Here is a 22,319-nt window from a genome sequence, read left to right as displayed (position 1 = left end):
CATAAATATGAAGGTTCTGCTAATATTCTGCTCATGGTGTTTTATTGTTGGATTTATGTGAGTTTCTAATCTAACAGTTTAAGTTGCATTCTTTCCTCTTACAGTTTTTTTTTTTTTATTACTTTGCCAATGCATCTTTTAAGTTCCCTGATGGGCAAGTTCTTATGCAATTTGGAAATCAAACTTATTGCTTACTTACCTCATTTGCTAGAATTTATTCTAAGTAGCGCTTGGGTATATGTTATGTGAACAAAGGTAAAAACATGTTTATTGTCTTTATCTAGGTGCTTAAACTGTGCAAATGGTTCTGTCATCGTTCTAGCGTTGTTATTGTGACTGATCTAATGGCTTGTGATCTAAAAGAGGTGCTGTCACAAAGAAGGTTAAGCATGGCAGCGGTCAAGAGATTAATGGCAATGCTCCTTTCTGGCGCTGCTCATCTACATTGCCAAAAAATCATGCACAGGGTAACTAATACGTTTTCTATTTCATTTTCTATTGTGACAAATTGAAAGATGTTCAATACCCTCTCTGGGGTGGCGAAATTCAAATATAAAATTGAAATGGGTAATTTCGAGCCAAAGGAATGGGTAATTTTGGAAATTTCAAAGGAAGACATAAACTTACATAGAAAGCCCTTTGGCTCCATACTCTCCTCAAAATCTCGCATTTTTTACTGATTATTCATACTTTGTTTGTTGATTTTGTATAATTTCGCCTTTTCTGCGTTTTTTTAACCTCCTCAAACCCAAAAGGCGCGTCTTCTCTGAAATAGTCTTTGGCGTATATTTCTGATGAAAAACGAGCTACTGTAGCGATGAAATTCTTATGTGGCTATAAAGAAATTATTAGCTATAAAAGAAAGGGACTGTGCTTAATTGTGGTAATAAATATTGACCGCGTCGAAGGTATTATTATGTTCATGGGTCGTGAACTTACACCTTATAAGTTCTCCGATAGCGCCGCTTATAGCTCTAAAGATTGTGCCAACAAGCCTCGCGCCACAGCAATGGGTAGTGAAGTAACTTTATGACCGCGTCGCCCTCAATTATTGAGAGAAAATAAAATGTGTAGATATATAAATGTGACCTCTTTTCCTTGAGCTATCTGGAGATCAGATTCCCTGGGAACGTCCTTGGAGATTTGTGAACTAATTACCTGTTATCAGACTAGATGCAGACATATAAAATGAAATAAACATAGGTAAGAAACAATAGATTTATTGAGAATTACATATTTAGGTGAACTGCATTGAGTCACTTCAAGCGACAACAAAGGTGACTGAGATACAACATGAAAGAATTGCCAAGCTTGAATGGCGAAAAAATTCTATCTGAATGGTCCTGATACTGATTTACGAATACCTTCAAGAAGTACTTTTACCCCACTATCAAATGTAGTTCTTTTTTTCCTGCGCTGTAACAACTGGCTCACAATTGGCTCAAGTGGCCCAAGGATGCGAACCCTTCGCCCAATATATTGTTTTAAATATTTCTGAGGATTCAAACGTTCACACGGTTCTTATCATTTAAACTTCCTTAGAAATATTGTGTGTAGCACCTTTTTTATTGCCCATTCTCTTAGCAAAATCCAAAGCTTGGATAGCGCCGTTCTTTGTCTGAGGCTAACTGCAGTTTTTTCTCTTTGCTGATTAAGGACTTTTCATTTTGAAACTAGATTTAGCTTAATTATAGGAAGTCGGAATTATCTTTAGAAGGAAGGAACTTTATTTTGGTATTTTAAATACATCGCATTTTACTCACGGTACATATTACCCTTCCCATCAATTAATGACGTCCCGTCATTAGTACTTACTTGCCTTTGGGCTTTTAAAATGTTCGAAATTTATTAACTATTTTTTCTACATAATTATTTTATATTTATTTTATAGTTTAATCAGGAGTGCTAAAAATTTTTTCTATTGCTTTTCTTATTTTATTCTACATCCCTATCTAAAACTCATCTATCGGACTAAGATTATCCATGGTTCTAGGCTAGCTACTATACTAAATTTTTTTATTCTACATCTAACACTGATTACTTTTACATTTCCAACAAGGTTGGGGCTATTCTACCTTCACATTTTTTTTTGAATTCACTTTTTACAAGGTTTTTTTTATTTTGCTGTTTATATAGCACACTACTCTTTATCTATGCTAAATTAAAGGAATAGCTCGACAACGCTACAAATAACTCTATCCGGACATCTAAAATTATATACAAGAAGAATTGACCATACACACTATTAGGTTTGACATCTTTGATTGTCACATTAAAACACTTTCACCGAGTATTTTTGCTACGCAACGTTAATGACTGGATATTGGGATTTATGAGTTATCAAAGTTATTAAGAAGTATCATATTTAAATTCACATCTATTTCATTGCTATTCGAGTCTTTAGTGTACTCAATTCTTCTGTTGTAAATTATTGTCCTTCACTCTTTTCGTCTTGGCAGAATTTTTAAAGCACTAAAATTCTCACAAAATTCTCGCACAAAATTATTCATTTGTGTCTCTTATAAAATTTTTAGCTCATGGTTTACGTCTATTAACTTTCGTTGTAATTTCTAGGTTAATCACGGGGGAATTGAAGTTTGGATTTGGAATAGGTCGGCAACAAACACTAGTGACTCCTTTAAAATATTGTCTTTAACTTGTGGGAGGGGTATATTGTCACTGAGGGGCTGGTCACTGGGGTTAATTTTGGTTTCCAGGTCCATTGTTCAGAAATTATCTCGTAACATTTATGGGATAACAGAGACATGAATTTTCCACACAGAGGGGATAGGATAGATTTCGAGTGATGGTCGAAAGCGATTCGACACGTAAGTCTGTGACACATAAATAGTTTTTAGGGTCATCAAATATCATGACTATACGGTCATATGGTATATGAATCCATAATGATTATCAAAGGCGATATTTATGTACTTATATCTTGTACTGGTCGATGGGGTTCTCAGAATTTATGTGATTATATAGTTGGATAAACCACTGGACACTGAGATTCAAATATAATGTTACCTGATACGTAATATGGTTCATCGTCGAGGAAACAACGATCAAAGGTAACTGTTGTTTTCGTAGACGAAGCTGGGATGAAAATTGCCTGGAGTCTATGGTGAGTACTCTTCGTTGGTTGAGTTATTATGAAAATAGATGCTACTAGGTTGTATCTGCACTGGGCAACTCATTGTAATGCTGGATATCCAATATGTCAATCCGCTTCCTGTAATAAAAATAACGAGGCAGACTCACACGTTCTTTAAAGTGAATACTCATAGTAAAAATAAGTCACGTACCGATCAGGTACGTGAATTTTACGCTATAAGGCATGATTGAGTAAATGCACTAATATTAGTACAGAAAACGATATCTTTATCATGTTGGTCAAGATAAAATAACATAATTACCATTGAGAAATTTAATACATAGAAGTTTCTTCTAAGTTGTTATAGGCTAACGACGATATAAAATATTAATTCTTTAACTTTAAGTGTGGTCTCTTATTATACTTTCTAATATACACTACTACATACACTTTATTTTAACTTCTTTCAACACTTAGTTAATTTTACATTAGATTTAAAATAATCATTTGAACAGAGTTTATGCTACATGATTAATTTTGAGGTCTAATTATACAACATATTTCATGCCTGCATTGTTCACGCACGTCCGTGCTGTTTAAGAAACGCATGTTGCAGCGTCATAGCCACACGGTTTTACGTAAACAACCTTACAATGAGGGAACAAGACATAGCAAGGACGAGTGGAGACCTTTATACCCACTCGTTTTCTAAAGTCTTCCCTTTTTCTTTGCTTAAACGTTCTCAGGGGGTTCCAGGCTTAACCTCTGCATTTCAGCTGTTTCCCCGTGTTCTTCTCTTGGTTTTCGCCTTCTTAGTCTCAAAATTTTTCCGTAATTACAAGTCAATAGGGTTCTTATGGTCAGGGAAGTCTCGAATACGAAACATACGGCCAGTAGCATGTTCCACCAGAAATTGGTTGAGAACAATCCGTATCTATCATCCAAATACGTTAATCTTTGGTCTTGATTTGTAAATGTTGCACACCCGCAACAAACCAAACGCTGCTTGAGGGCGAACTCCCCCCAGACTTCCCACAAAACGTAGTCCGTCTATTTAGATTTGATTACACAACTTAATACTGCGTAGGGGATGATTTCCATAGTTTATTTTGTAGGAGTATAAGTTGAATTCCATGGAGGAGTATAGGGACAGTCTCTCCCACTTTGGGCCATTCTCCCTGATCAGCAATGTTTTGACATCACTCGTATTATTTTTTTTTTCATTAATATTGACTTGGTTAACTTTACTTGCACATTGTTAAATTTATTATGGTGGATGACAATTTGATTTTCATAAGGGATTTGAAATTTGTCTTTACATTAATTAGGGATATTTCCATCTGTGAGGTTTTTTAACTGTTCTGCCTGACTGTGTCGTTATTTTATCCTCTGTTTCTTGCGGTTTTTTCTTTTTCGGTTCTTCCAGCGAAATAAGATCAAACTTTTTGTATGGTTTTTTAAAAAATTCTTCCCCTTTTAATTTCGTTTTTTTCGCGTGTGCGGCTGCTGAAGTCGGTCTTGATTTCCCTATTTCTTTAACTACTATATGGTCTGATTCGCCGTCAGACTCTTCGGAACTAGTTTCCGACGAATCCGGATTAGAAATTTTAGAGGTGGCACTTTTTGAGGTATCACCTCCCCTTCCTTCGTAAATTTCTACTCCTCTGGAAGTAGAAGGTTTATTCTATAAGTCCTCGCTTTGAGTTTTCAACTCGGGAGATTGGAAAGATCCTTTAGAGCTTTGAGAGCAATCAAGAGTTTTTGCGGGATTCCTCCACTGTTTGAATGCCATGTCCTCAGGGGGATTGGCATTTTTGCACTAGGGTTTCCCTCCATGAAGTCCACTGTTTAGGTTTGACTCTGGACACAGTTGTATCATGAAATTGACCTTAATGGTTCTTCTTGGGAGTTTTATTCTTGGAAAATGTATTTTAACACAATTTTATGAGAACTTGTATTTATTCAATAGGCTATCACAGATTCATTTTAGTTCAATTTGCGGGGGAATGTTTCTTCATAGTAACACCGGGGGTTTCTACAGATCTATTTTATTCTTCTTGTAGTGGAAGGTGCCTTTCTATCGGTGATGAATGGGGCACCATATCGTACTGATCTCTTTTGGGGGGACAAGAGGTTGCCATTGTATTAGGGAAAAATTGTGTTTTTGGAGATATTGTATAATCTACTTCTCCTGCGCTCGCCGATGAATATCTTTTGGGATCTTTTGGCGTTTTTATTTCAGGAAAAAATCCTGGTATTAGGGATTTTTTCTTGGGAACAACTAGATTTTTCATTGCTACAAATTCTTCGAAGTTTTTCTCATCACTGTCATCTTTAAAATAATCTTGTTTAAAATTCAAGGGTTTTAGCTCTGCCAATCTTCATTTAGGTGGCTCATTTTCCGAATCTGACGAATCAGTAGAGGAGGGATGTGATACCCATCTTTCTGGAAATTTGGCTCTTTTTATTCTGCTAACATGTGCCTTGTAAGTTCTTCCGCTATCGGGGTTGTCGATTTTAAAAGTATAGTCGTTATCGTACTTTTTGACTATTCTGTACGGTCCAGAATATTTGTTGGAAAGTTTATTTCCTTCCGTTTTTGCCTCTTTCTTTAGGTAGACGCAGTCTCCTATTTTAAAATCTATACTCCCCTTGACTTTGGGTTGGTTTCTTGTCTCTTGGTTTATTTTACATTTTTCCAAGTCTTGCCTAACTATTTTATAAGTTTTCCTCATCATATTTATTAATTCTTGTCTGTAATCTTCCGAGCTATTATAATACTGCCAAGATTCGATAATCTCATCATACGGGATCTGAAAATCACGACCAAAAAGTAAACAAAATGGATTGTCTATGGTTATTTCAGGAGAAGAAGTGTTTATTACGTTAGTTAAAGAAGATAAGAACTGATGCCAGTCTCTCTTGATGCCTTTTGTTTAAATACTTAGTAAGTTAAAGAGTAATTTATGAATATTTTATATTTTACCATTAGCCTGTGTGTGGTACGGAGCTGTCACCATTTTCTCTATATTAAGAAAACTCATTAAATTTTTTGTTACCTTTGAAACAAAATTACCTCCGTTGTCACTCAAATACCTTATTTGGAACGCCAAATTGAAAAAATAATTTCGCTAACGCCTTACTGGTAGCGTAAGCACCTTGATTTTTTAATGCTTTTGCAAAAGTAAATCCGGAAAAATGGTCTATAACTGAAAGAATACAAGTATGGCCTCTGCTGGAAACAGGCAAGCCTCCGCTCGTTCTGTATAAGTCAAATGGGATAATATCGAATGGGTACTTTGCTACCGGGACCCTTCCCATTGGAGGATTAGGATAAGATTTTTCTTAAGTTACACGCTTCGCATGTACTTACAAATTCTTTAAGTTTTGTCATTGCCGACGGTACGTAAAAATATTGTTTTAATTTATTTAATGTCTTCATTACTCCTAAATGTCCACCTATATCTGGATGAAAACATTCAAATGCAGGTGCTATTAAATTTTGTGGTAATACAGATATTATTGATGTTTGATTTCGTTTTGTCTCCGCAGTAATGATCCTACACAGTATTTCTTCATTAGGATCATAGTAAACATTATCCATCTCTTTTGTAATAGTTCTGAGATTATCCGGTAATACATCGTCACTCAAAAAATAATTAATAAGTACCTAACATAATTCCTTCTTTTTTGCTTTCTTTTTATATTTTCTAACGACTAGGGGCAATATTCAACCCTATTTTCTTCTACTGGTTGTTTGACTTTGTTTTTCTTACTTCCATGTTTGCTCTTAGCATTGATAGCGTTAGCTTCATTTTCCTCAGCTTCCGACGGAATATTTTCTGGGCATCTACTCAAAAAGTCACAAGTTGCATTTTCTTTACCTTTTAAATGTTCAAATTCATAATCTAGGTCTTGGGTTTTCATAATCCGTCTAGCTAAATTACCCTTGTGATCTTTGAAAGTGCGCAGATACTGCAAGCTTTTATGGTCTGGTTATAGTAGAAATTTTATGCCAAATAAACAGTGTCTAAATTTGTCAAAGTGGTGGATTATAGATAATAATTCTAAGTTTGTGGCGGAATAACTACTCTCGCCTTTTGATAAGGTTCCACTTGAATAGCATATAACTTTTTTTTGATTAGAAGGTCCTTGTAAAGGATCAGGGTTTCCTATGGTAATTATTTGCGGAAGAATAGCCCCAATGCCTTTTGAACTAGCATCGGTTGTGACCACAAATTCTCCGTTTTCGAAATCAGGAAGTGATAATATTGGTTCAGAAGTGAGCGACTTTTTGAGAAGGTCTAGGGAAGTTTGAGCTTACTAGGACCAGGTAACATTACGGGAATTCCCTTTAGTTAATTCCGTGAGTGTTTTTGAAATTTGGGCGTAATTGCGAACGAAATTTCTAAAGTAACCAGTAAGACCTAAAATTCCCCTTAATTCTTTCATAGTTCTGGGGGGTTTGAGGTTTTCAACACATTTTATTTTATCAGGGTCTGGGGATATCTTTCCTTGTGTTACAACTACCCCTCAAAATTTAATTTTTGATTGACATAAATTTACTTTCGCAGGCCGGCATTTCAAATTGACCTGTCTGAATTGCTCGAACACCTTGGCTAACGTTGCCAAGTGTTGTTCAACATTTTGTCCCACACGTATGTCATCGTCGACAAAATGAATGATATTCTTTAATCCTCTTAACAGGTGTAAAAGGGGTCTACATAGCGCGCTTGAACTTGTTTTAAGTCCAAATGGTACCCTTAAGTATTCATATGAACCACATTCAGAGGTTGAAAATGCAGTTTTATGGACATCTTTTTCGGCTATTTTCACTTGGTGGTAGCCTGTGAAAGTGAAACTGCCTTGGGTAAGGTCCACAGAAGTAAAAATTTAGTTTTTGCTTGAAATAGAGTCAAGAATTTTATCTACTATTGGTAAAGGTAATTTATCGCTTACTACTTGTTTGTTGAGGGCTCTATAACCTACTACAAGTCTAAGATCACCATTCTTTTTTTGGTACTAAGATCACTGGTGTGTTATACGGGCTTATACTGGAGCGTATAATTTAGTTTTTTTCTAATTTACGGATTTAATTTTTTGATCATTCTTTGTGCTTATATGGCACACAATATGACTGTTTCGCTACAGTATTACCAGTCGTTAAAATTTAGGTTCATAAAAAGGTATAAGCCCGATGTCATCTTCAGATGCAGAGAATACGTCCTTAAAATTCTATAATAATTCGCATAATTTGTTCTTAAGTTCCTTGCCCGTAATATGATCCATATTAAATTTGTTTAAAAATTGCGATTTAGTTAGAGGGTACCTGTTATTTGAGGTTTTAATGTCGTTAACTAGGTTTCTTTTAGAATTTTCCCATGTATTTAAATCATTCTCTGATAAAACTTGAATTTGAACTAAACACGTCCCCTTTTTTATTGTAATTGTATCATTTTCGTGGTTATTAGTTACCCAAATAAAACCTTCTCCTTTGTCATAAGATATAATCTGTTCCTTGCATAGCAGATTTTCGGCAATTTCAGATGGGGTCGCAAACCATATTTCGGAATTGCTAACCACTGGCTCAATCATCTGTGGTAATTGAATTTTTTGCATCGTTTTTAGGGGGACTTTTGTTTTCATTATCGCAGATTCCGTAATATTTATCTTTCTTTTCATTGTTCATTAGATTCATACTGGCGCTATTTTGCGCCATTGCGGCATCTTGAGGCGTCACGTCGGGTTTCACTATGTTTTTCTATAATTCTGCTATTTTCTTGATTTCATTTGACCTCTACTGTCGCATATCTCTTATTTGTATTTTTACAGATTCAATACTTTTATTATTTAAATTTACTTCATCTCTGCAATGTCTCTTAGAATTATTGGACAAGTTTCTGATTATTCATTTTCCTCCTTGCGAGACATGATGTTCAAAAGATTGCCACATTATACCGTCAGAAATTTTGTTTACTGTTATGTTATCTTCGTATCCTCTGTTACGATTTCTTAAGGTAGAAATTTCTTCCCCCACCTTAGCCGGGTAGACAAGCCTCTTGTTTGCTTTGTCTAATAGTACTCTATTGGACTTTAAAAAATTTGCACCTATAATTGCTTCGTACGGAAAGTTATCGCATATTATAAAATTTGTCTGGAAGATCCTATTGTCCCTTTTTACGTTTAGACAAATTGAACCCCTTGCATCCAGTTTAAGCCCTGTCACAGTAGTTAAATTGGGATTATTAGGGTTCCTCTGTCGCCTAATATGCAGAAGCAACATATTAAATACGCATGAGTTTATGATACTAATCGTTGCACCAGAGTCAATCAAAGCTTTAAAGTAAACGTTTTCTAAACAAAAATCATTAAATATAGGTAACTTGTTATTATTATCACTACAAGACGGCACTACAATTGTTTTGGACCTATTAAATATTCCGGGAACCCTCTGGGTCCAATTTATATTTTTGAGGGGCCTGAAACGTTTCCCTGAGCATTTATTTCATGTGTCAGTGCCTGTAATAGATATTCAGACGTATTAGTTTCGGTAGGCATATCTAATTAATTTACGTCTGTCTGCCTTCACCATGTATTATTATGGTAATGCGAATGTCCTCTGTTAGTGCCGCTTGCTGGGACTGATTGCCAATGCCATCGGATTGCAAAATTTTCATTTCCCATCGGCAAATTTTCGTGATTTCTATATAGCTTTCTCGCATTATATTGGCTTTGGCAAGTATTTGGATTTTCAAATCGGTAATTAATTTGTCTGTTGGGGGGAGGGTTATACAAATTTGTTTGGTACGTGTTGTAAGGTACTGCTTGGCGCAATCTTCCCTGGTTGTAGCCCAGTGCACCACCGGCGCTAAAATTTGTTCTTTCGAACAAATGGTGGCCATAATTTTGCCTACTGCCGACAGTAATTCCTTGTATGCGGTTGGGGACATAACGGCACTCTCTCGCGATGTGCCCAGGTCGATTGCAGTTATAGCATCTTATTATTGTGTGGTTATTTTCATAATTGGATTGTTTGACAGGCTGAAAATGTACTTTTTTCTGCCTAGCGGGTCCTCGCGTTTTGTTTCTTTGTGGTACTAGGGAGTTATCCCTTGAAAAGAAATTGGGGGACGCCTGATCGCTCTTGAAGTTTATGTTCGCATTTGAATTGCCTAGGCTATTTATTTTTGCTTTACTGTGATTTGCAACCATCATGTCGACTTTGATCAATCGCTCTACCTCCTGAACTGCGAGATCCAACGTCTGAATATTTTTGGATATTACCACTCTATATAGTTTTGGGGGTAGCCCTGGCAAAAAGGTATTTAGTATGACTTTTTCATACAGTTGCCCAGAACCACTTCCGTATTTTGCCTCTACTGAAATGCGTATATTATCAAGATATTCTCTTATATTTTGTGAATAGTCAAAGCTCAGTATTCCGTGTTTTGATTTATTTATTGAACTGATTTTTATAAATCTATCTTTAACTACTTTTTCCAGTTTGTTCACCGTATTTAGTGACAAGTTGGCGTTATTGACTATGGTCTGTTCAATCTATTTTAGAAAAGTTAAGGCCTTGTCTTTTAATCGTAGTAGGAGCATGTCGAATAACGCTCCTAGGTCTGTTTTTGTTAGTAGTACAAACTGGGCCAATTGGATATTGAATTCGTCAATATCTGATTGACCATTGTACTCCGGGATAGATTTTGCTATTTCTATATTTTTCGCGACCAACTTCTGCACCATTAATAAATCGTTAAGGTCGTCCGACATTTTTTTTTCACTTAACCTATTTTGGGGGAGGCTATTATCTCCTATGAGATATTTTAAAGGGTTTCCTGTGGTAGCTTAGCTGTTATAGGCCTAATTACTTTACTTATATGTCTGTATCTCTCTAATAATTAAATTTAAATTACGAAGTTTTATAGCGTAATTAGTTCGCAAGTTCTCTTCCAATTTCCGACTGCGCCATTTGTAGCGATGAAAGTTTTTGTGTGACTATATAACTGTGGATGTAAAGATATTATTAGCTATAAAAGAAAGGGACTGTGCTTAATTGTGGTCATAAATATTGACTGCGTTGAAGGTATTATTATGCTCAAGGGTCGTGAACTTACACCCTATAAGTTCGCCGATTGCGCCGCTTATAGCGCTAAGTATTGTGCCAACAAGCCTCGCACTATAGCAATGGGAAGTGAAGTAACATTATGAACGCGCTGCCCACAATTATTGAGGGAAAATAAAACGTGTAGATATATAAATATGAACTCTTTTCCTTCAGCTATCTGGAGATCAGATTTCCTGTGAACGTCCTTGGAGATTTGTAAACTAATTACCTGTTATCAGACTAGATTCAGACACATAAAATGAAATAAACACAGGTAAAAAACAATAGATTTATTGAGACTTACATATTTAGGTGAACAGCAGTGAGTCACTTCAAGCGACAACAATGGTGACTGAGATATAACATGAAAGAATTGCCAAGCTTGAATGGCGAAATTTTTTTTATCTGAATGGTCCTGATTCTGATTTACAAATATTTCCAAAAAGCACTTTTACCCCACTATCAAACGTAGTTCTTTTTTTCCTGCGCTGTAAGAACTGGCTCACAATTGGCTCAAGTGGCCAAAGGATGCGAACCCTTCGTCCAATAAATTGTTTTAAATATTTTTGTTAATCCAAACTTTCACACGGTTCTTATCATTTAAACTTCCTTAGAAATATTGTGTGTAGCACCTTTTTTATTGCCTATTTTCTTAGCGAAATCCAAAGCTTGTATAGTGCCGTTCTTTGTCTGAGGCTAACTGCAGCTTTTTCTCTTTGCTAATTAAGGACTTTTCATTTTTGAAACTAGATTTAGCTTAATTATAGGAAGTCGGAATTATCTTTAGAAGGAAGGAACTTTATTTTGGTATTTTAAATACATCGCATTTTACTCACGGTACACTACTTGATCCTTTAAAACCAGAAGGCCTACTCGTTAAGATTATCTCCTTTACTTACTTTTATTTAGGCTAGTAGCCTGAAATAAAATATTTTCTAAAACTGTTGATGCGACCCTTTATTATTAATAATACTCCTTTCGTTCATAATATTGCTCCTAGTGCATAAACAGTTTGGCCATTTTGTAGTTATTACGGGAGAATAGTTTCTTTGCATTTTCAGGCTTGATTCAAGGAATAGTTTATTTATAGGCTGTCTTATTTAGTTGTGTAAATCCATATTGTTACATTGCCAAGGATAGTTAAAATGCAACCAGACAGTTTGAATCGGTAAGGTAGAGGTTGACACAACCATGTATATCTTAACAAAGAAAATAAGCAAAAATTGGGAGTACAATTTGAAAAAAAATGTCCATTCTCATAAATAGGTTAACAAATATGAAATTGGAAATGAGAAATTTTCTTACTTTATCCTCCCTGTAAACTAAGTTCTAATTAGCACTTAACTCCCTCTTTAGGAACTTTTTGGTGTTGCTAATGATGCTCACTACCTCTCTACCTTTTGGCCGGTGATCATATAAATGCAGTATTTTGTGTTACACAGAAACACAATTTTCTGTAATAATGAGGGATATATCGTCCTGCAGCTCACATAAAGGTGTGCTTCAAAAACATTCTTAGGAATGAACGGCGATGAGAGATTAATTTCTACACCCACAACTCAATCTTAGCTGAGGGCTCACGGAGATTTTGAGAATTTGGAAGGGAGGGATGCACCTTTAGAGGCTTTGGACACAATCCTCGTTCCTACATAAGGTTCCACCGGTCCTCTTCTGCACCCCCTGTTTTGCGATTGTATACTACACTACATAGTTTTATCTAATCTCAAATTAATTAGCTAAATCAAGATGAAGCTTGAGAATTGAGGTCTATATTAACAGTTTATTTCGTATGGACTACGTCCATCTTTAGGAACGAGTGTGGTACCACGTGGCATTAATGACTCTGACGCTGAAAAGCTTTCCGAATTTTCAGTCGATAGCTGTTTGGTCCTCTTTGAGCCAAAATTGTTGTGATGTTCTGCTGCTATGGTCTAAAATAACACTTACCTGTTGCACGGTATTTTCTGCAACTTAAAAAGAAGAATAAAACTTACAATTTCCTTTAGAATGAGCCTTCTCTTAATGTTCTAGAACCATTGGCTCGATTGGACTACCCATGGGGATAAAACAACAACAAATAAACACGCATCCGTGACCGTCCTTCTCCGAAAAAAAAATTTATTTTTAGGTAGGGGCTTAAAACCTTTGCGACTGCATCTCTGATATGATCCATTCGATAGTGCAATTTACGTTAAGATCACTTGTTCTTTTGATGATGTTTAGCCCCTTTTTGAATATATAGGCAAATATTCTTAGAATCGGTATTTTTGGTGGGTGGTATCTTTCAATTCAAACATTATATTTTTTAGAATTGTGGTTACTATTACTATGAATCGAACCTTATTTACGGTTATTACTATGACCCATTTGTAATGGCAGTTTACTTATGAAAACTTCATATATTAAAAAAAAAACACTAAATCAGCACTTTTTCTCTTAGCATCATTCCACAAAAGTAAAACTTTAATGTGAAGAAGGGGGATGAGGGAACGGTAGCCATCCTCATATTTAGGTTGATCCCGAAGGTGTTGCTAAAATCAAACAATTATCATTTTCTCTTCATATCATGGTTGCTCTCTTAGGGGTTACCAGAGGCAGTTTCAGGGGGGCAGAGGGGGCCTTTGCCCAAGGTACAGAAGTTTTAGGGGTGCGGAATTTTAAATAAATAATCTAACATTTACAGTCATTTTACAGTTTTGGAATTTTAATTTCATTAAAATAGAGTAGAGGATGTAGTTGGTAGTAATTACAGGCAAATTGAATACAAAATTTTCATTTTTTCCATATTTTATTCCAATATACAATAAGAAAAGTTAGATTTAAATAAATGACAAATTTTGTTAGTAAATGAAAGTTTCGTTAAAATTTACTTGAAAATGCTTAGAAGACAGGAGGGGAGCGCTAATCAAGAATTTGGCCCAAGCGCAAGAGAGGACAGATCCACCACTGGGCGTAACCCAGTATATGACAACTCGAGCCCATAGTAACTGAAAATTTAAAAACACGTAAAAATAACAAAAAAACTGTCAAGTGAGGAAGAATTACCATTTGAAGCTTATTAATCAATAGAGAACAAAAATTCGGTTAATGTTAATGATAAAAGTTCATTGCGAAAACAAAATCGTGGGAATTTTAAAAAATAGCCGGAAACTCCACAAAACGGTGTCGGTTTGACACGAAAGCTTAATTAATGTAATAACCATAGCCGAAAACCCCGTTTAGTACAATTATAGTCCCCTATCTTTAGCGACAAGGAAAATCACTTTTTCACATAATATGCTATGATGTGTCTCCTTTTCCTATTCTGCTTCTTTTTTTAGTCGCCGCTATTGGGGCAAAGAAACGTCATAGAGAGATGTTTAATGAAAGTCAAGAGTGGTATTAAATTTTATAGTGATGCGAAAATACCCTCTATGTGAGGGGAGATCCCTAGTAGTGGAAGCAAGGGGAATACGGACTCCGTCCTCCCGGTAGCCTAAAATAATCTGGAATATCTTGGCATTTCTGATTCCAATTATTAATTTCGCTAATTCTGTTTTATTAATCTGCTCATACCCAAAAAGTTCCTGTTTGCATGCCTGGGGCATGCAAACAGGGCATGCCCCCCCCGTATCTTAGCCTCCAACCTTTAAACTGAAGTTTGACTTATATCCCATTAGTTCAATAAAAACACTCAAACACAAGGGCATTGGGAATGAGAAACAAAGTTTTTTTCACGTAGCCTCAAGAATGAAAGGGCTTATTGAGATGCATTTACATAAAAATTTTCAAGGCAATCGCTAACTAATATAGAAAGTTTGAATGACTCAATCATTTTGATCAAAAGCAGTTTTTTAGATTAGCACTGGTCGAAATTGAAGAGTTCATTGAATGGTTGATTGAAGCAGACGTCAATCGATTGACGGAAATTTTGACCAAAATGGTTGACCTTCTAGGGCCTCCTTTAAAGCCGTACGTTCAAAATTATCAAATAGCTAGGTATTTTCTTGCGTAATAATAAATATTATGAGAGGAAAAGGGTATATGTGTTGTGCTTCATACAGTAATTGAAAAAAAGAAAAAATTGAGAGTTCTTCATCATTTATCATTGTAGGATCTGAAACCTTCGAATCTTCTAATATCATTTGAAGGACTACTAAAAATAGCTGATTTCTCACTATCCTGCACATTCAGTGAAGAACCTGAGGAAAAGTCTCAGATATTTAGCCACAAAGTAGCCTCAAGGTGGTACAGAGCACCGGAATTACTTCTTGGATCACAAACATACAGAACTGAAGTTGATTTATGGAGTATTGGCTGCATCTTCGTTGAAATGGTTAACGGAGCACCATTATTTCCGGTAAATATTATATTACAACTTCCCGGTCTTTGCTCTATTTTTCAGCTATTTACTAGTCTTCAAGAATTAAATATTGAACACGTGTCTTAAAATAAACTCTCTCTCTCACCAAATCCCCAATGCAACAGGCCTCTCAACCTCAACTCCAAATTTCCGTTTCTGTAAAATAAGAAATGAAACTGTTGATCCCTGCTCACTTGAAAGTAATGTGCTAACACCAACAGAGGTCTTCAAGATATTTTAAAATGCTTCAAACCGTAAAAACTACTTCCCTCAGTTAAAAGCTTGGTTAACCACACACTCCACCAAGGCAGTTTAGTATCTTGAATCTGATGGATTACTATAAGACACATAAATTACAAGAAAGAGGGCAAAATAATCTTGACTGTAAAGCCATCAGTTTATACAGCTGAATAAAAACTTATGTCGTAATTATATAATTTTAACCTGTAGCTCTGGATTTACGTTTTTATTGAGAAAACAATATATGACTACTAGTGAATTTTCTTGTTATTGGTGCAATTTATTTACTTCTGAAATAAGTAACTAAGCGACCGAGAAATTTGTTTATCAGCTGTCCAGACCCCAGAGCCCTGCTTTGGGTCCAACAATCGTACAGACCCAAGAACGCTTCTATGGAAATTGCAGCGGATATCTGTTACAGATAAGAAGTGTAAGGGACGTCTGATGTTACAAAAAGTGCATTTCTAGGCCCGAATTTTCGATGAGTTGTCTTGCTGATCAGTATGGTGGGGAAGCTTGAGGCAAAGAAATAAATCTTTAGCCAAAATCTTGCATTAGGGTAGTAAAGAGTGCCAAAACAGCTTGACAGTTTGACTTTCGAGGAGAATAAATAAATGGCATGATTAAAGAAAATATATTTTAATATATTGCTTCACTACCTGTTTTAAATCGTCATCCAAATGATTGGGGCTACACGATAATTCCTGCATCAATATCCATCTGAAGGTGTCCTCGTGTAATTAAAAAAAAATTTATGCTAAAGATACTGTTGGATAACTTAGGTAGTTTGATCGACACAAGGTCTTTCAAATATTATTCAAAACTTAGTTCTTCACTGTCTTCCGCCCTTATTGGATGTTTTACTAGTTATGATACATTATTTTCTTTAATGAAAATATTAATAGCTAGTCAGGAGCCAGCGGTGGTGGAGGTCTTAGAAAGCTCTGAAGGGGATTAGAGGTTGATGGGAAGGAATATCCATTCTCACCCAAATACTAGAATGAGCCATAGCAAGGTTCAAATCTGACGAAAGCTCAAGGGCAAGAAAAGCATTGGAAAAGTCCTTGGCACACACAAAACCAAATCTCTAGAAATAGCAGAAAAGCCAGAAGGGGAGGGGGACTCAATGGGTCACATTCCATATCTGGGCACCTCAAGTAATGGGTCCTGGAGTTGGTCGCAGGTAGAGGTTGCCAGCTAGCAACCTATTTCAACCAAACAGTAGGAAAAGTGATTGGTCTAGCCTTTCAAAACACAGCCTCTTAAGGTACAGCGGAAAACAGAGTAGGGAGGAGACAGAAAGGTACTCATTGGAGGCCAGAAGAAAAGAGAGGCTTTGCTAATGTCTTAAATCTGATTACCCTAAGGGTCAGGAAATGTGATTGGGATTCCCTCACAGAAGAAGTTGACTTCCATCTAATAGAGGTCACTGAGACCAAGAATATAGATAGAAATTTGGACTTTGGTCCAAGATATGAGCGGATGGCATCATAGATCAAAAAGGTAGCGAATAGTCTGGGGAAGAAATAATTTATTCTTACCTCAGGAGACTCCCCTTCCACAAGAAATTTCTCCATTTAGGATCCAAAGGTTATGGCACCGGAAAAACTAATGGAACTGTTGGGGGTCTGTCATCGGTTTCTCTCTTAGAATAAAACTGAGTTAATTTCAATGTGGCAATTGACATGGACTCGCTATTGAAAAATAGAACCGGAACATCAATCATCCACTTGGGATGAGGGGACTCACTCTCTTAAACCTCTTTTTAGGAGGGCTGCAGAAGGTGAAGCGGGACGCTAAAAAAACAACACTAAGCTAATCCAAATCGTCCCAGCATATGAGCCATGAGGGGTAGTATGCTGGCTATTCAATCACTAGGATTTGAACCCACAGACAAATTTATAAGGGAAGGAGCAGCCAAAAGTGCTCTCATACTGGAGATAGGTAATTAATGGAAAAACAAACAGCAGATACGAGAGGGGTGAATTAAATCAATGCTGGTATTCACAAATCAATGATGCTTAAGTGCAAGTGCAATTCCTGAGGATAACACAGTCTTAATTGCCAAACCTAAAGAGTACTTCCAGATCATATGCAGCACAATAGTGCTGCCTAAGTAAAGAGTGACGTGGGTACAGTGTATTATTTATTTATGTTTTGTTTTTATTTTAGACCAGACCAGGGCACTTCCTATTGAAGGAGTTGTCGTAGAAACTTCAATAAAGGCTCACTCGACTGGAAATTGGAAGAACTGGTGCCCTTTTTAATATTCGAAAGTGACTGGAGGACAACTAACAACCCTATGAGGGTATGAGTAACATTTCCAGAGATGATAGTGCTCAAAGAGAATGCAAACATAAAACTTTTATAGTTGATAACGAAGGCCAACTTCTTGCTTATGCTGATGGTGACACATTACCCGTTGATAGATCCTATCGCCATCTTTCTGGTAATAGCACTCAAAAGAAGACAGGAAAAAGACAAGGCTACTACAGTACCAACGTCATAACGCATGTCTTATCCTGGTACCGAAACTGTAACCTATGTAAAAATAATTTTGTAATAGAAGATCAAATCTTAAGTAAAATAAAAAGGGCATTGACAGACAATATCAAAAAGGAATATAAATATGAATTGATGAAAAACAAAACACTGGCAAACGTTACTACTACCATAAATGGTTTACCGGCAGATACAGTCCATGAACCCGATAATATCAATGATAAAATGTATGGCGAGGCTGTTAAAAGTTGTGCATGACCCCGAAATTGAATATGTGACAGGTCAAGAGAAAACATGATTAAGTATTTTATGGGGGCTGATTCAAAACATTCATTTTAATGATGATATTCCACAAGAAATTATTTCAATAAAAATATTTTATCGTATTAATTTTTTATTTTCCATTGTTTTTAGGGTATACTAACAACTCCAATTTTTATAATATCTATTCAAAAGTCAGATATAACACACAAGACCAAACGGACACACGAAGACAAACACAGAGACAGGCAAACAGACGCTCAGACACACAAGGACAGAGAGGAAAAGAGAGAAGACACATACAAGCACACAGAGTCAGACACACAAACACAAAAAGACGCATACACAGACACACAGGCACTGAGAGAGAGAGAGAGAGAGAGAGAGAGAGAGAGAGAGAGAGAGAGAGAGAGAGAGAGAAAGAGAGAGAGAGAGAGAGAGAGAAAGAAAGACTAAAAAATACATACAAACACACAGAGTCAGACACACGAAGACGGACACAGAGACAGGCAAATAGACGCTCAGGCACACATGTCCGGCGAGGGAAAAAAACAGACATCAGTCAGACACACAAAGACAGACACAGAGACAGGCAAACAGATGTTCAGACACACCCACATGGCGAGAGAGAGACAAAAAACACACAAAGACGCAAAGTCAGACATACAAACGCGCAAAGACATTCATAGAGACAAACGCTCAGGCGCACAGGGACGGTGAGAGAGAGATAGAGAGATAAAGAGAGAGAGTGATAGAGTGAGAGAGAGAGAGAGAGAGAGAGAAATAACGCACAAAGAAACAAAGTCAGAAACACAAACACACAAAGACAGACACAGAGACAGACATAGAGAGACAAAACACATACAAATACACAAAGTCAGACACAAAAACTCTCAAAGACAGACACAGAGGCAGACAAACAGACGCTTTGACACACAAGCACAGAGAGAGAGAGAGAGCGAGAGAGAGAGCGCGCGAGAGAGAGAGAGAGAGAGAGAGAGAGAGAGAGAGAGAGAGAGAGAGCGAGACACACACACACACAGATTCAGACACTCACACACATAAGGACAGACACAGAGACAGGTAAAGAGACGCTCAGACACACAGACATCGAGAGAGACAACAACAGTTCTACAACTATCAATTCTACTCATGTTTATTTTTGCTCGTTTTGAGTTTGAACCGACTATTTATGCTAATTTCTGTTCGTTCTGAGTTTCATTTGTTTATTGATAGTGATTTGTGGCAGTTTTGCACTCAAAAGATTATTTGACTTTATTTTTTCTCATTCTTGGCTTAATGGAGCTCTTTACTTTACTTTGAAAAACTTATTTTGTGGAAAAGTTTTTTTAAAAGATAGAAAAGAAATGAAGCAGGACTGGCACTTGTAGAGCTTCTCCATAAAAAGCATTTTGACAACTAGCTTTTTTCAATGGTTCATGATTTGATCGGATATTAGAACGGGAAAAGTAATATACCAGCATAAACTGGACCCAGATAAAGAGATAGTTAGTTGTAACTCGGAAAGATTTCACTCCAGTATTCCATGCTAAAATGTTTGGAATAAAACAGGCACTTGGAACACTGATTCAAAAAGAAACTACAACTAAAAATAGATGTATTTCAACTGATATCCAAGCATGTTTGCAGGCTCTTCAGAATATAAGAAGTTGGTATAGAAATAAATTGGAGTGTTATGAAGCCCTTGTAAGTTTAGAATCCTAAGGGTGCCAAATTGCTCCGGTGTGGATCCCAGGACACTCTGGGATCAAACGTAATTAAATAGCAGATGAAGCAGCCAAAGCTGAAAAATTATATGATACGATACTTACTTTACTTTTTACTTTCGGCGGGAGCCAGACAATAATCCATCCTGCCCGGCACCAATGGACAATGAGATGACTGACGTAGTCAAACACGATCTGTCAGCAGCAGCCTCTTCTGCAATCTTCAGCCAGTTTTTATCCCAACGACGTCCGTGTCGTCGGAAGCCACCCCAAGGATCCAGGTCATTCTTGAATGTCTGCCAGAGATTCTTCCTTTGGCCGCCTGGGCTCCGTTTCCAAGTTGGAAGGGGGTTGCAGGTGAGGACATCAAGGGATATAGTTCCAGGTGGTCGTCGTAGTGTGTGTCTCGAGAATTTCAGTCGTCGTTGTTTTATGATTACCGAGAGTGGGGAATTCTGGACACAACGCGTTAGAACCTCAGCGTTTGAGATATGAAAACATCGGCTGACCCGTAGTATGTGTCTCATGCAGCGATGGTCAAATACTTCTAGTAAACATGTTTCTTCGGCCTTTAAAGGCCAAGTTTCACAGGCGTACAGCAAGATCGATCGAACAGTTTCCTCGTAGACGCTCATCTTCGTTATGATGCTAACTTCATGTCTGTTCCAAAGTGACTTCTTTAAGATTGTGAATTGACACGATTTGGACCAGATGAACCTTTCATCTACATGTCTCAGAGCTGCTGGAAATTGACAGCAAAGAGTTGGAGTAATCGAAGAATGCAGCAAAACCGGCATAGGAGAATTGAACAAATTTAAACAAAAGAAGTACTTTCGAAGCTTAATTCCGTGCTAACTAAACATTTACTACGACTAAGAAGATCGTAGATAAGGATTGTGACAGATACTGCTACAGGAATTGATAATTTTGGAAGTATTTTGCTCGAATAGGAGGTTTGATTTACCAATGCACCAAAAATGCAAAAAAAACAGCGAAACATGGGGTAATCTGAAAGAATACCCAGCTAGGATTAGATACAGACTGAAAATTTTCCATTCCATTGAATTTTAAGCTGGAGGTCATCGTGGAGAAGGAAGGGTCCAACAGCAGGGATATTTTATTACAATACAAGGGGGAGGGAAGATTGGAATATTTCCCCTACAACTACAACAAACTAGTGGCTAGGGTTCCCCTAGATACTATTTTTTTTTTTTTTTTTTCAAAAGAGCTGTGGAAGCAATGGGGATATGAGGCCAAAGCCTTGACTTATGTTAATGGATCCAAAACGCCACGGCTTACAACATGGAGTAAAATTATTATGAAGGAAGTTACGATTTAAAAAAGATATATGGTCATAGAATCTCACAAAAAGTTAGATAAAATGTAAATTTAGTCAGTGAAAACCCTAGCTTTTTAATGACTATAATATAGATGGCATACAAATAACACTGCCAAGTTGTAGTTTCAACATCCCTCGAAATGTAAAACCAATAGAAGGAGATTTGGAGATAAGATGTTTGTTTTTAAATGGGTTTAATTAGTGCTGAAATTAAGTAGTATATGTCAGGGAAGAGTACTTTTTCAGCACTTGTAAAAAAAAATATATTTTAGGAGGACAAAGTTGATGGATAATCCTTACTCATTCCAGTGGCGAATCCAGGGGGGCGCCCCCTCCTAGCGTAGTCTAAAGTAGTGTAATTTACTTAATTAACCCAAGTTTGTGTTAATTAAACTTGCTCCTAACGCAAGTTTTTTGATCAGCCTATTTTGCCCCCCCCCCCAATTTTTTTTTATCGGATCAGCCTATTTTCCGCCCCTCTAAAACAAAAAAAAATCCTGGATCCACCCCTGAGTCACTCCTCATGTGACTGGTCCTAGAAACCATTGAAGATCTGCTTCAACTTATGACCCTTTGTCCTAAAGCTTTCCCTTTCAAGTTTTTGGAAGTGAGGGGTCAAATGACTAGTGCGTCTCAGTAATAGGTTTGAATAAGGACAATTAAGTAGATTGCAAAACATATTTAATTGGAAATAACACACAGAA

General features: G+C 36.7%; 1 protein-coding gene across 1 annotated transcript in view; it reads left to right on the top strand.

Annotated features, from left to right (window-relative positions):
• Nucleotides 1–22,319, top strand: part of LOC148950622 (cyclin-dependent kinase 20-like) — a 36,473-nt gene that overhangs the window by 5,221 nt on the left and 8,933 nt on the right. Inside the window, exons 2-3 of the mRNA XM_089091676.1 lie at nt 285–467; nt 15,298–15,543. Coding sequence (XP_088947802.1) covers nt 285–467; nt 15,298–15,543 — 429 coding nt within the window. The remainder of the gene's footprint in view (nt 1–284; nt 468–15,297; nt 15,544–22,319) is intronic.

Source organism: Artemia sp. Qi Xiang Cuo, chromosome 7 (assembly GCF_049724085.1).
Source record: "Artemia sp. Qi Xiang Cuo chromosome 7, ASM4972408v1, whole genome shotgun sequence".
Classification (NCBI taxonomy): Eukaryota; Metazoa; Arthropoda; class Branchiopoda; order Anostraca; family Artemiidae; genus Artemia; species Artemia sp. Qi Xiang Cuo.
The sequence above is the reverse complement of the archived record's forward strand: the minus strand, read 5'-3'. Positions and strand labels throughout refer to the sequence as shown.